The sequence below is a fragment of the Mirounga angustirostris genome, unplaced genomic scaffold (assembly GCF_029215605.1).
Source record: "Mirounga angustirostris isolate CCGP_5_RB_7025 unplaced genomic scaffold, mMirAng1.0.hap1 SCAF_3, whole genome shotgun sequence".
Lineage (NCBI taxonomy): Eukaryota > Metazoa > Chordata > Mammalia > Carnivora > Phocidae > Mirounga > Mirounga angustirostris.
In genome coordinates, this window is record NW_026991711.1 from 99,553,610 (window position 1) to 99,568,803 (window position 15,194).

The following is a 15,194-nucleotide window of genomic DNA, read 5'->3' on the forward strand; positions in this document are numbered from 1 at the left end:
AAAGGAAAATTTTTGACCTTCACATTTTTATATCAGTTAACATCTTTAAAAAGTATGCATGAGATTGTAATCTGTGGCTCTGTAAACATGTCTTTTGAGCTTACTCATTTACTATTCAATAATACTAGGTGGAAAAGACATATTTAAGGCAATGCTAATAATACTTTATTGGACCAAGAGGATGAAATCTTTAATGCTTATCCATTTAGTTCTGTATCAAAAGATCTTTGAAAAGGCAGAATGAAGAACAGTATATGTAGCAAACTCCAATTCGTGTTAAAATAAGGGAGCTATACTTCTTTCTATATTCACAGAAAATTACAAGGACACAAGGACATTTCTAACTGTAATGGGAAAATAAGAAAAGATAGAGTGAAAAGGAAACCTACTTTCACTACTCTTTGGTACTGTTTGAATTGTTTTTTGTTTGTTTTTTTTTTAACATGTTCATGAACTACTTTTTTAAGTGAGGGGGGAAAAAAAAAAAAGATCTTTGATTCTGACACTACCACTACCAGAGGACATACACTTTGCTCTTTACTCCCAACCTCAAGTTTCACAGAAATGATTAATACAATTTTAAGTATCCTGCTTCATTCTAAATGAAATCTAAAGTTTACTCCTCAATTCTACCTTTATATTAAATACAAACAACAAAGACCCTTTCATTGTTCTTTAACTTTTAGATAGACATATACTAATTCTATGTGCATTTTCATGGATAATGAAGTTCAAGTGTTCACTGGCATTAATGCTGAAGTTCTAAAAAGCCTAAAAAACATCTTCTATTTTTATTCTTCTATAAATATAACTGGTAAAATTTCAAGTTCACAGATTATTTTCTACCATACACATTATAGAGATTTCAATGAATTCCACTATTCCAACAGAAACAGAAATCATATAAAATACATACACACAAAGTAGAATGACACTGCTTCTAAAAAAAAAAAAAAAACATTAGAAAAGGTAATTCAGTTTTAATTTATTTTCATCACTTTTTCTTCATGGTCCAGATATTTTAAAATGCAAAGAAAATTAACTTTCCATGATATGTCAGGGACTGGCACTAAAAAAATTTTCAGACTGCAAATGAGTTATACAAATGAAAATATCAAATGGAGATCCAGTTATCAAAATGAAAGCACTCAATGTATTAAAATTTCACAATTATTTGTTTAGAGCACATAAAAAAGTGAGCTTGCTAACCAACTGTTGTGATTTTAAAGAACTATCGCAGAGGTTTGAAGAAAATAGATTAGTTAACTTATAAAGAGATTAAAGAGCTTGAAACAAGTATTAAAAAGAAATTTGTGCCTTTATTAGAATGGTGTTAGGCTTTAAATATACCAATTTTGGTAATCAAATTATTTATTTTTAATAAGAAATGACACTACAGAACTGCAGTACTGGTCCAACAGTCTTATCTTTACTTTTTCTTTAAAGCAAGAAACAGGATTCGAGTAATCAGAAAGCACTAGTGGGCATCAGTTAATCCAAGATACTAGCTTCTTAGTTCCAAAAGCACTTGCAAAGAAAACCACTGTGGGGTACAAGGGGGTGGAAGCCATTTGTAATAACTGGAATCCCATGAGTGTGTGTGTACGCCAAGTCTCATGAGGCTTTTTTTTTTCTTAATTTATCCTTTACTTGGTCACTTGTTTTTCCTCAAATACTAGTTTTTCTTTGACTTTTTTCCTCAAAGTATAAAAAGTATGAAATATAAACAAGCTCTTGCATTGCACACTTAGAAGTGTACAACTCAAGCATTATAGAGCTATCTACATACCGATAAATCCCATCAAATCTTGGATAATTCAATAATATACAAAATATCAGGGCACAGAAAGAACTAAAACCCACTTCTTTTTGTTACACATAAGATTCAAATATCCAGTCTAAAGAAAAACACTTAATCATTTTGGCTCTCCTCTACATTCTCATGTTGATATACTTATTAAAATATTCCTGTATAATTATGTTTGGTCTTCTTACTTCAAGTCAGGTTTAAAACCTCAAAACCAGCCATCCAGACAAAACAGGTAATCAGAAAGATTATTTCTTCCCCACCTCCCTAACCCCAATAATTATGAAATCAATTTTACGACATGACTCCAAACACTGGATTGTGACGACAAATGCTAGGTCCAATTTCTTCATAATCCTTTTTGGTGTGGCATACTTGGTAGAACTCGGGCTGAAAATAAAAACATGCATTTTTACAAAGGTCAAAAATGTACCACCCTCTCAGTATGCTTTAAAATAGATTTGTTAAATCTAAAATGTTTATTATTAGTCCATCTCGATATTTGAATGAAGCTTAAAAATTCTAGAAACCGTGACTTAAAATCAGCTATAAATCTTTATCAGAAATGAAGAGTAGGATTTAACACATGTCCTAACACATATCCCCCTACCTCAGCATGATTCTGAAATTCTGAGGACTGGAAGACTGATTCTCAAAAGCTCAGACTATTCTGATAAGATTTCCCCACATTGTACAATAAATCAGTACTCTAAAAAAGCAGCATTAATCTAAAATATAAATAAGGGGCTCCTGAGCAGTGCAGTCAGTTAAGTGTCCGACTCTTTAAGCTCAGGTCAATGATCTCAGGGTCATGGGATCAAGCCCTTGTTGGGCTCCCTGCTGAGCGCTGGGGAGTCTGCTTCAGATTCTCTCTCCCTCTCCCTCTGCTCCCCCATCCCCAACACTCACTCTCTTTCTCACTCTCTAAAATAAATAAAATTTTTAAAATAAAATAAAATATAAACTCCTCTTAGTCATATACAAAAACTTCTAGATTAACTTGCTTTCCTCACTAAAGGTCTGGTATAGACAGAGGCTCTCTCTCTGTTAACTTCTTCAAAGGGCAAACTTACAAACTCACCAGGTTATTATATGGCACAAACAGAAGATAACTAAAATTAAGGAAGAAAGTAACTTTTACCTCTTATTTTTAAATGGTTTTAAAAATCCAAGTTTATGTAATTTTCAATAATTCAGATAAAAGCTTCTTCATTTTATTTAATATTATGTGTACTACAGGATAAAGCACTGATATTTAATAGGCTAATGATGCTAAATTACCTTTTAAAGAGGTTTTAAGATGTTTTGGTTTGGGGAAAGGGCCCTTAGAATAATTCCCTCTACTAACTTTCGAACATCATACTTCCTATGCAGTGATCTTAGTGTTTTTAAATATTTGCACAGAAAAAACAATGAACCTTCTAATATCTGTATCATCACAAGATTAAAAGAACTTTCCCTACAGATGAATTTTAAAACTAAATTTTCACTCTAAAAAACAAGCAAAAAATAAAATCCAAATAACTTCTACTTTTTAAAATACTATGTACATATATATGTAACCAATTTTAAAACTTCCTCATGTAATATACAGATATATTGCAGATAAATTTAAAGAAATTTCCCTTGTTATTCTATATTGTATATGTATTGGCTATTTCTTCTAACTGGAAAAAAAAAATCAAATTTTAAATGTAAGCTTTATCTCACCGTGGAAGCCAGCATGGATCCTCCAAACCAAACTGCATATCGCTGCATGTGGTGTGTAATGACTTGTACATCAATAGGTTTTGGCTAAAAATGACACAGTAAGAGCAGTTCAACAGTAAATTCAAATAACAATTTCTGTATCATTTAATTTTTAATGTATATACACAAAACTGTATATTCAAAAGTAAATAAAACTTTAAAAGAGGCAGGATGCACATAAAGCAAAACAGAATACAACAGAAACAAATTAAGCTAATTTTATTTAAAAAAAAAAAAAAAGACAGTAACAACCACACTGAAGTGGGGAAAGGGACTAACCCAAGTAATTTATGAACACAGTATTATGACTAGCCCTCTGTCTTAAGATAAAAACTAAGTAAGGGGGCCTGGGTGGCGCAGTGGGTTAAGCCTCTGACTCTTGGGTTTCAGCTCAGGTCATGATCTCAGGGTCAAGAGACTGCTTAGGACTCTCCCTCCCTCTCCTTATCTTTTTTAAAAAAGATAAAAACTAAGTAAATATTGAACTCCAGTTAGTATACTTCTCACTGTGGTATGGATTAACAATTCTGAAAGCACTATAATAAGTATTCCAGTTCGAGCAAAAACATCAATACACTGTAGATAATGGAAGCCAAGTTTCTCACTGTCAGAGAACTGCATTACAAACATGAAAAAGTGGAAGGCTACAATGAACTTCTGGTATTCTGGAGCTAGTAGTATCACTATGAATTAAGAGTTCTTAATTTATATAAATACAAAACTGGATACAGATGTGTGTGTATATACATGCACACAAGTACATCCTAGTTCTGACTCCCAAGAAGGCCCGAGGCAGTGACCCTCAGTAACAATGAATATACCTAGTGTCCAAAATTTGGTTCTTTTTTTTTTCTTAAAGATCTTATTTGTCAGAGAGAGAGAGAGCACACACAAGCATGGGGAGTGGCAGGCAGAGGGAGAAGCAGGCTCCCTATTAAGGAAGGAGTCTGATGCAAGACTTGATCCCAGGACCCCGAGGATCATGACCTGAGCCGAAGGCAGACACTTAACCGACTGAGCCACCCATCCCCAAAATTTGGTTCCTTAATAGCATTTTCCACTAAAAGGAACAAGGGTGTCTCAGGAAAAAAAAAAAAAGGTTGATTCTAATATTGAAGAACAGAAAGTACAAGATGAATCTGAATTATTTTGCTGGGTCAAAGAGTAGCAAAAAGCCTAAAGAATACTAGGGCCACATCAAAAGGACAAAAAGCCACCTTTAATGGCTCCCACTGGCCAAATCTGAAAAAAATTTGAGCATCAAAATTAAAGATATTAATAGTATTAATGATAGGTTATTTTATCACAATGATATTGATGATATAGTCTAAAGAATAATATGAAAAATCAGGTTTTTATAGAGGTATTACTGAATGAATGAGAAAGAAAAATTCTTCCTTACAGTAAAATGAGACTAAAAACCATAGAAGGAATGATGGAATTTGCAAAATACCAGTTGGCAACTACCACACAGTGGTAACTATTTTAGGAAAGAAAAATGGATGTTAAAACCAGTGGTTGAAAGTTTGATAAGAAACAGGATAGTCTGAAAGTATCTTCCCATAGGACTCTTATTACACATAAAGAAAAAATAATAACTTTATAGAGAAACCCAGCAGACACAACTTTAACCAACTGATCAAAATTAACATCTGGGACAAATTATACCATGTGTCTAGTGATACAATCCACTAAAAAAGGATACAACATCATTTCTGTGGTATTACTGCCAAAAGTACATAATCTGAACCTAACTAATCATGAGGAAGTATCAGACAATCCCAAACTGAGAAACATTCTGTAAAATAAATGGTCTATATTCTTCAAAAGCAATAAGGTTAAATAAGAATGACAAAAAAGGGCCACCTGGGTGGCTCAGTCAGTGTGGAGTCTGCTTCAGATTCTTTCTCCCTCTCCCTCCCCCTCTAACCCTCTCCACTCAAGAGCACTTGCGTGCATTCTCTTGCTCACTCTCTCTCCAAAATGAATAAACTCTTAAAAAAAAAAAAAAAGAAAGAAATACAAAAAAAAGACTGAGTACTTGCTCCAGATTAAAGGGACATAATAACTAATTCAAACATGTGGTCCTAGACTGGATTCTAGACCAGTATTTTTTTTCTCCCTTTTGCCATAAAGGACAATAATGGAAGTGGTGAAACCTGAATCAGGTCTATAACTAGATTTTTTATTGTATCAAGATTAGTTTTGTGATTTTGACAACTGCAATGTCCTGTTCTGGGACATACGCACTAAAATATTTAGGGGTGATGGGACACTATATTTCCAACTCACTCTCAAATAGTTCAGAGAATAATATTTGCATGTGTGTATATTTGCATAGGTACGTATCTTTATAGATAGAGAATAAAGCAAATATAAAATGCTAACATTTGGAGAATCTAGGTGAACGATATAAAGGAATTCCTTTAGGTTTTGTATCTTTTCTGTAAGTACGAAATTATTTCAAAAAAAAAGTTTAAAAATATTTACATGTCATAAAAAATGGCTTATTTTTTTGTTAAGAAAAGCTATTTAGTTGCCATTAAAAATTACAGATTGAAAGGCAATAAAGCCAGATTTAGATACAGATATATTAAAATGATATGAAAATCAGTAAGAATATCAAGTAAAATAAAAAGGGAGGCAGAGTCCTCCAGTAAACTGGGTTTCTCCTGTATCATTAATGTCAGTACAGTGCTGATATCACGGAGGGAAAAAAAAATTCCTCATTTCTTGTTTTTTAAATGTACAAGCCTAAAAATGTTAAATTTTCACTTTATTAAAATATTACACTCAAAAACAGCATGTTTCATTTCGTATGTCTATAATGAGTCCATCCACAAACTAAACAACTACTTAAACATACTTTTTTACTGCTCCCCAAGAGATAAATTTAAGATAATCAAAATTTAGGGGCTGAAAACAGTCAGTGGTCATGCAATTTCTAAAGCAGCAGCAAACCCTAGAGGATTGTATTTTACTTTTAAGTAATTTTGAACGACTAGTAGTCTCAGATGAAGCCCTAATTCTTGATAATTTTCCAAGCTGAATAAAACGTGTTTTTATTAAGCAATGTATCCTCTAAATCAATGTTTTGCTTCAATATTCTACATTGAACAAGGATGAAACATAATATTTACTGAAAAACTGTCTCATAAATATAGAAAGCAGATATCTGAGAATTTAAAATTAATTTTGATTTTGACAGCAAACCCAAAGTCCAGGACATGTAAAAGAAAAGTTATTTCTGCTAAACCACCAATTCGATTTCACACTATGAGGCTGCTGTGGGGGACGCTAGAATGAGTCTGTGCAAGCAGGCTTGACCCCACAACATCAGCTTCTCTCTCAACTCAGCTATGTTGTACTGCTATAGTACTATTTAAAATTGTGTGGATCCTTAAGGAATATTATCCCTAGAGTATGCAAGGAAGTCTTCTCTATATACGTTATCTGTGAGAGACATATGAAATAATGTCACTCACACAGACTAAGAATATTTTCCAGAAATGTTGATAATATCCTAGAGGAATCAAATGACCAAGAATATCATAAATATGATATTCTTGAATGATTACATATATGTAAATCCTTTAAAAACGTATGTTTTTCTGAATACATGCATAGTTAAAAACATGAACTGGATATACCTAAATTCATGACAGCAACTATCCTCAGGAGGAAAAAGAACGAATTGAAACCAAAGAGAGAAAGGAAAAGGTCTGAGGAAGGTAAGGTACTCTTTTTGTTAGTATTTTATTTCTTAAAATAAGATCTCAATATGATTAACCACTTCCATTAGAAAGTCTGATAGAAATCCTTATTTTCCTAAGTAAAAGCAAAAGTTGGCTGACATCTCCCATCCCTATTACAATAATCAAGGCACCATCAACCCTCCCCCTAATAACTAAGAAAACCAACCTTCAATCTGCCACCACTCAATTCCTCACTTAATTTCAGCCTGGCATCTACAGTTCTTTTCAAATCTCTTTGCAAGCGACGTCCAAAGTCCCTGAACATGGTTGAACCTCCAGAGAGGACAATATTCTATATTAGTGGAGAAAAATAAATAAATAAGTATGACTTTTATTTAGAGAGAAAGAGAAAAATAAAGACATAAGAAATAGTATTAAAATACTATCATAGGCTTTTGAAGAGAGGATTTTTAAATTTAATACTCAACAATGGACAGAAATATAAAGAAGTTTTTTAAAAGAAGACCTTGAACAATTTTGCTGTAAATACTGACCTTGTAGAGAGGACGTCTGACATCAATAGGGCAATTCTGAATTACTTCATCTACAACTTCTGAGATAGGTTGAGTAAAGTCTGGATTAGCAAACTGAAAAGTAAGTAAAAGTGGATATATGACAGAAATTAGATCACTACTAATACATATCACAATACAAAATTAAGGAAGTTTTCAGTTTAAAAATAAAAGAACTTTTTACAAACAAATTCTGGTCTCTAATTCAAAATTAAAGACACAGAAATCAGAGATTTCAGAAGAAATCAAATTACAGTAATGATGATATATACCATTTCATAACTATCAGAATAGCAAAAATGTAAAACCACACATATAGCATGAGCTGGTAAAAATCTGTAGGCATGCACATGAGCAGAGCTCTGAAAATGAGTTGACCGACACATTTGTAGTTGAGGTCAAACAAGGAAATGCTGTCTATTCATTTCAGCTTTTATGCTGTAAGTAAGTGTCCTTTTCATGATCTATTTAGTGCCACAGTTTCCACATTTTTGCAGGTGATTTTGCTATTTAAAAGGGTCCCCGAGGCACCTGGGTGGCTCAGTCGGTTGGGTATCTACCTCCAGCTCAGGTCATGATCCCAGGGTCCTGGGATCAAGCCCTGCGTCGAGCTCCCTGCTCAGCCGGGAGTCTGCTTTCTCCCTCCCAGTGCTATTGTGCTCTCGCTTGCTCTTTCCCTCTCAAATAAACTTAAAATAAATATAAAATAAAATAAAATAAAAAGGGTCCCCAACCACAGTAGTGCCAAAATGCCATCTACTGTTCCTAAGCTTAAGGCTGTGATATATGTCATGGAGAAAATACAGTTTTGGATAAGGTGCATTCAGGCATGAGTCACAGTTTTGCTGTTGGCCGTGATATCAATGCTAATAAATCAACGATATATATTAAACAGTGTGTCTTTAAACAGAAACACAAATAAAACAAGGTTTCATGTTCAGTTGACAAAAGTGTTGGAATCTAAGGCTCACAGAACTGAACCGTTTCCCGCTATGAGCAATGGTTCAGTATTCACTAATTCAGCATTCACAGCAACTTTATAGGAGTATCTACTATGAATAATGAGAACTGTATACTCACATGATGATACACCATAGTTAAACTATTTCCAAATAGCTGACACTCAAAAGCAAAACTCATTTTTTAAAAATATAACTTCATAAAAACTTGAGTTATTCCAAATATGTAAATCCTTTAAAAATATATGTTTTTGTAAATACATGCACAGTTAAACATAAGAACTGGATATACACTAAATTTATGACAGCAACTGCCCTCAGGAGGAAAAAGGATGGAAACCAAATAGAAAAGGAAAAGGTCTGAGGAAGGTAAGATACTCTTTTTATAATATTTTACTTCTTAAAATAAGATTTCAATATGATAAATATTAAAATATTACTATGTATTTATTTGGAATGGAAGGTACACGTATTACACAAAACTTTTCAGAATTCTTTAACAGACTGGATAGGTAGGTTTGAGATGTAAAGCAGTTTGACAACTTCAATTATTATGGAAACAGAATGAGGTTAAAAATTCTTTAAAAAATTTTATATACAACATCAGGTCTTATACAAGGAGAAGTAAGATTAAGGAAGGGTTCCTTTCTTCCCCATCATTTATTTTTACATGCAGGCCTATGACCCTCCAAAATCATACTGTGTATTTCCTAAGAGGAACTATACAAACATATACATACATATATATATATATACACACACATATATATATAAATAATTTGGAAATGTTAGATCTCAGAATTAAACTTGTATTCTGGAACAAAGACCTAATTTGCAAAAATATATGTAAGTGGCCATGTATTACTCTTTAAAATTAGAAAGGAAATGCTACATGGGATTTTTCTTTTTTCCTAGGTATTAAGGTCAAAATTCAGCTCTAATTTGTCAAAATAAACAAGTCTATTTTATTCAAATGAATAAAATTTAAAGTAACTGTCTAGAAAATGAGTTGCCAACCACCTCTCTTGGCCTCTCATTTTTCCCATTAGCTTGTCTAATGGGAGAAACAACGTTCCTTTGTTCATTAAACGGATTCTATAACTTGACTGGTAACTATTAGATGTGTCCATTTTTTCCAGTTATTAAAATTAGTTTGAAGTTATTTAGAGTCTGGGCATACAATGAAAAGAGATTTAATGTTACTTAAGTGATGAAGCATAATGATACAAGATATTTTAATTTAGATGAAGTAAGATATCCCTAACAAAGATTCTACTGACTTCTGTTATCATAGTAAGAGAAAAAAATGACAGCCAACATCTATCCTTCTGAAGCATGCTGATGAGTATACATAAGAAACCCTAACAGGGATATAGAATTCCTTGGGATAATGAATACCTAAGAGTGGGTATAGAAATGTGGCTCATACTGAACCTTGAGAAAGCAACCTATAGACTATTTGTTCTATCTGTCAGAAGTTGTCCATATTGTATTCTGTGAAAATGGGAGAATATAACTCAACTTGGCTGGCTCTGTATGCCATGTATACACAAGCTTAGTTTAGAGGCAGAGAATGGCTCAGTCCACCATTAACTAGAATGAGCAAAAGAATTGGAATCCTGAAAATTTTATTTTGTGACCTGTAGAAATTCTCTAGATTTTAGACTATGAAATTTCTAAGGAAACTTAAGTTCTCAAAACATGCTTTTATGATCCCATAATGATACTTCAACCTGAGACCTGGTCATGAGATTTAATCCCCAAAATGTGGACAAAGAACATTAACAACAGAAAATATTAATGACAGAAAATATGTTCTACAATATCTTAGTATCTTATCAACTTATTAATACAGAACTTACAAATTCTCTACACTGTCTTTGTTAGCCATATTCCTTCAATATTTACCTAAACAACACACACACACACACACAGGAGCGCGTGTGCTCAACAGATTAACCCTCCCATAATTCTTTCCTTAACCTTTAAGACAGTTTATCTGCTATAACATGAGCAAGTAAAAGGCAGGAATAGGGTCATTCATTCCTGTGCTATGCCCTTCTCATAACAATTTTTAATCAAGAACATACAAAGGAAAGAATTTATACGAGCTTTATATATTCACATACTCATAATCAACCCACAGATACTCTGATTTGCAAAGAAAGAAATGAAGTCTGATTTAAATACATCTTCACAAAAAGCTCATGGGCCATTGTGCTATATAGAATCCCAGGTGAGAAGGAGTAGAATATGTAGTAAAGCAGCAAACAATGGATACTTAATAAAGGGAAAGAGTAAGAATTAACAATAAATTGTTGTAGGTTACTCAATACTTGACTATGCTCAACCTAGGGTCCCCACTAAGAATATTTTTAGGCCTTTTGGTTTCACTTTCAGCAAAAGGATTAGTCCTGTCTCTAAATGCTCTCTGATCAGGTCTTAATACTACTGCAAGTGGCTATCAAGGGAGGAGTATCTAACCTCTTTTCTGAAAAATTTACAGAGAATACACCCAAGTAAACAAAGCAGTCCAAATAGCTTTGTCAAAAAAATTTACATTTCCCTTAAAAAAAAAAATCAGAGTGCCAACCCTATTCCATCTAAAAACAGTTCTTTCAAGCATTTGTGATGAATTTAGCAATTCAAAAAATAAATATCCTTACTCTTTCATACAGTTTATGTTTAGTGTCCAAGTTTAGATACCTACACTTTCATCTAGCCAAAACAAAAAACAGAGTGAATTTTCCAAATGACAGAGGATATCTAGAACTACAGAAGACAGAATCTTAAAATTCACTTGGGAAGTGACACAGTTCATAGTATACAAAAAAAAAAAAGTCTATTCTGGAAAAACATGGTGAACTAATAAGCACACATATCTCAACTTGCTCTCCGTACTAAATGCACCAATAAAGAAATTTTTTTTAAAGATTTTATTTATTTATTTGACAGAGACAGACACAGCGAGAGAGGGAACACAAGCAGAGGGAGTGGGAGAAGGAGAAGCAGGCCCCCCACCGAGCAGGGAGCCCGACACGGGGCCCAACCCCAGGACCCTGGGACCATGACCCAAGCTGAAGGCAGACACCCAATGACTGAGCCATCCAGGCACCCGAAAGAAATTTTTTTAAAAAAAGGAATAATCCCAAATGTATGGAGAGAACAGAAAGAGAAGAAACAGCAACAAAATTTGGCAAACTGCAATGTTTGCAGATGGACAAGACTATACACTCCCTCCAAAACACTCAGTAAGTCATCAGTAGAGAAAGCCAAGAATAAGGCTGTTTTCTATCACCACCACCACCACCACCCCCAAAAAGAACTGGCTGTACCTATCAGCACTGAAAGTGAGGTAGAAGAAGGACAGGAAGGAACAATGGTTGAAAGCCTCTGTGAAAAGCAAAGTCACAGATCCCAACTACAGAAGTCTATGAAATACCTCCTCCTCAGCCAAGGAGAAAGGTGGCTTATCTATTCTCTTAAGGGAATAAATTAGAGAGCCCCCAGACTCTTATACATGGCTGAAAGGAATGAAAGCTGGGGGCTTTTAAGTGAAGGTATGCAGCCCACTCCAACACACAAATGCTGACCCTCTTCCCATTTGGCTGCCAACCTCTACCCTCCAGGCAGTAATCTTTTTGGGAATCGAACCATCTGAAATGATCTAAGGAAACACACATAGGGCATTCCTCCAAAGTAAAGACCATAGTCAAAAGCCCTACCCACAAAGCTCAGATTTCCAATCAGGTTTTTAGTGTCCCCTTCTTAAATGAGTGGCCCCCAAAAATCTCTAGCATGAAAAATACAGTAATCAAAACAAAGAGAAAAAGCAACCTGAAACAAAGAGACTATGCAGAAAGAAGAAACCTTCAAAAAACCTAGACTAACATCCTCAGAGAACCAGAAGATATGCAACCATGAAACAAGAACACAGCATCATAAAAAAGAAATATTCAAGAGCAGATGTAGGGGAAACCCTTGAAAATTAGGTATGTTACCAGAAATAAATTCAACAGAAGGTTCAGAAGGTAAACTGAAGAAATCACCTAGAGAGGGGAACAAAAAGAAAAAGTACAACTAGAAGAAAAAACAGAGAGAGCACACGAGAATGTCAGGGGAACAAAGGGATAATCTACAAGTATCTGGAAAGAAAAAAAGCAGGCCCTGTACAAGGTTTAGAAATCAGAACAGTTTTTTACTTCAAGTTATAATGGGAAGCAACTGAGCTAAGGCTTCAAAATGCTGAAGAAAAATGATTTACAATCTAGAATTCTACACCCAAATTATCAGACAAGTATGAAGATAAAATGAATACATCTTCAGACACGCAAGGTCTTGAAATTTTCATCCCTCATGTGCCCTTTTTATCAGGAACCCCAATGGGAAATGATTTCCACCAAAATAAAGAAAGGGAAAGGTATGGGATGGAGGGAAGAGGGATTTAAGTGAGAGGCAACAGGAATCCCCACAATGATGGTGAAGGAATATGACAACTCTGTACCAGGTGCAGAAGGAAGCAGGTTCAGATTGGGACATGTGAACATATGCTCTGGAAAAGTAAATTGCTTTTAAAACCCTTTGCATCTGAATATCCTGAGAAGACAGTTATAAAACTGGTGGATAGAGTTTAGAAGTGAATTAAGGATCATGATTTTAAAACTAAGCAAATAAGTTATTGTTTCCCATGGAAAACAAAATATAGGACAGGAAAATATTTCATGGTAAACTGCATGACTCAGATCTAATTAGAATTTGTGTTCAAAGATCTGATTAAAATTTGTGTTCACAAAAATGTAGGCATTGAATTTTTACCTAACTGAAATTGTAATTATTGGGACAAAAAGGTATGGAAAGGCACTGTTTGTCATGGCAAAAAAAAAGGGAGAAAAGGCAATCCTCTTCCTCCATAGCTGGAAACTGATAGAAAATGCCTAAAACTGAAAAAACTTGAAGTTGCAATGCAACCAAAGCAAACTGTAGCTATGAAGGCAATCACCAAAAGAATCAACTAAAAAAGGTTGAAGTGCTTACCTCCAGGAAAAAAATTAGGGAGAGAAGTATGCAGGACACTCCTAGTTTTTGTCAGAATTTCAATAACTAGGACTTTTAAACAATGTGCATATACATAACTGATTTTAAAAAACAACTTTGAAGAAAAGAAAAACATGGATTTCTCACAGAAGAAATTATTTACAAAGAAAAAAATGCTATAGAGTAAAAGGTGTTTCAAAGTTTTAAAAAACTTAATGAAGAAAGCTTGGTGTATATCAAATGACAAAGATTAATAGAAAAAAATTATATATGAAACATTAGCAACAAGATAAACTGACATCCAGACAATGATCCCTTTCCTAAGCAACATGGCACAACCAAAACAACACAGTTTATTTACGTATCTAACATGTCAAAGATTTTTTTGAGACTGTCAAGACCTTAGCTGAGGATGTCTGTCAAGAGTACTGCACTCAAATGCTTCCTCCTTTAAAATCCAAGGTATCTCTTACTTCCCACGCTATTACCTATCTTGGGGTAATGATCCTATTCATCTAGGACTTTGGTCCTGGATCTTCTATAATTCTCTAATTCCTGTCCTCCACTTGGAGGTTTAGTATCTCTCTCCAGTATTTCAACTTCAACTGATGTTCCTTAACTCATGACCTTTAATTCATTTGACTTCAGCAGTTCACATACACATGACCCCAGAGAAAAATGGGACCTGACTGCCAGCTACGTGGTTATCTATCTTCTTAAATCACTACTAAAGTGACAAAAGAAAATTACAAAAAAGGAATGTTACATCCTAAGTGCTTCCAGAGGGGCATACTGCTAAGAAGTCAATCCATTCACCCTGTAGAACCTTGAAGTCCCCAAAATTGAAACGATAAGAAACCACAAGGAAAAGTAAAACAAGGTTTTAAAAAACCTGTTAAATTTCTCTATATAGAAATAGTGAGACCCCCAGGATCCCTTCCAGATCTTGTAAAAACAGTTAATTACAACCTCAATGAATAAATGAAATAAATGAACAAAGAGAAAATGACACAAATGAAGAAATGAGGCAAAAATTTAGGAAAAGCTCAATTTTAAGAGAAAAAATTTACAATATTACAATTTTGCCTCAAAAGCAAAAAACACTAACAATATAATACTATTCATATACTGTGAAACTACTGATTTAGCTAATAACTATAACATAACATACAGACAGGCTGAGGGAAGAGGGTCTAAGGAAATATCAACTAACCTAAAAGGAAGTTGGTAGATCATTACTTACATTGCTATGTCAAGAAATAGGAGGACAAATATCTGGAAATGTGCAGGTAATTACCAAGAGTGCTGGCTAAGTGAGAGCTAGTGAATGCTCTGCAGAACACAAAAAGAGTGAGAGTAGGGGTGGAGGATGAGGAGC

General features: G+C 34.0%; 1 protein-coding gene across 1 annotated transcript in view; it reads right to left on the reverse strand.

Moving 5' to 3' along the window:
• Positions 1-776: 776 nt before the first annotated feature.
• ACTR3 (actin related protein 3) overlaps positions 777-15,194 on the reverse strand; it is a 60,661-nt gene continuing 46,243 nt past the window's right edge. Inside the window, exons 9-12 of the mRNA XM_045868984.3 lie at positions 7,806-7,898; positions 7,478-7,603; positions 3,518-3,601; positions 777-2,197 (exon numbers count right to left, since the gene is read on the reverse strand). Coding sequence (XP_045724940.1) covers positions 2,102-2,197; positions 3,518-3,601; positions 7,478-7,603; positions 7,806-7,898 — 399 coding nt within the window. The 3' untranslated portion in view covers positions 777-2,101. The remainder of the gene's footprint in view (positions 2,198-3,517; positions 3,602-7,477; positions 7,604-7,805; positions 7,899-15,194) is intronic.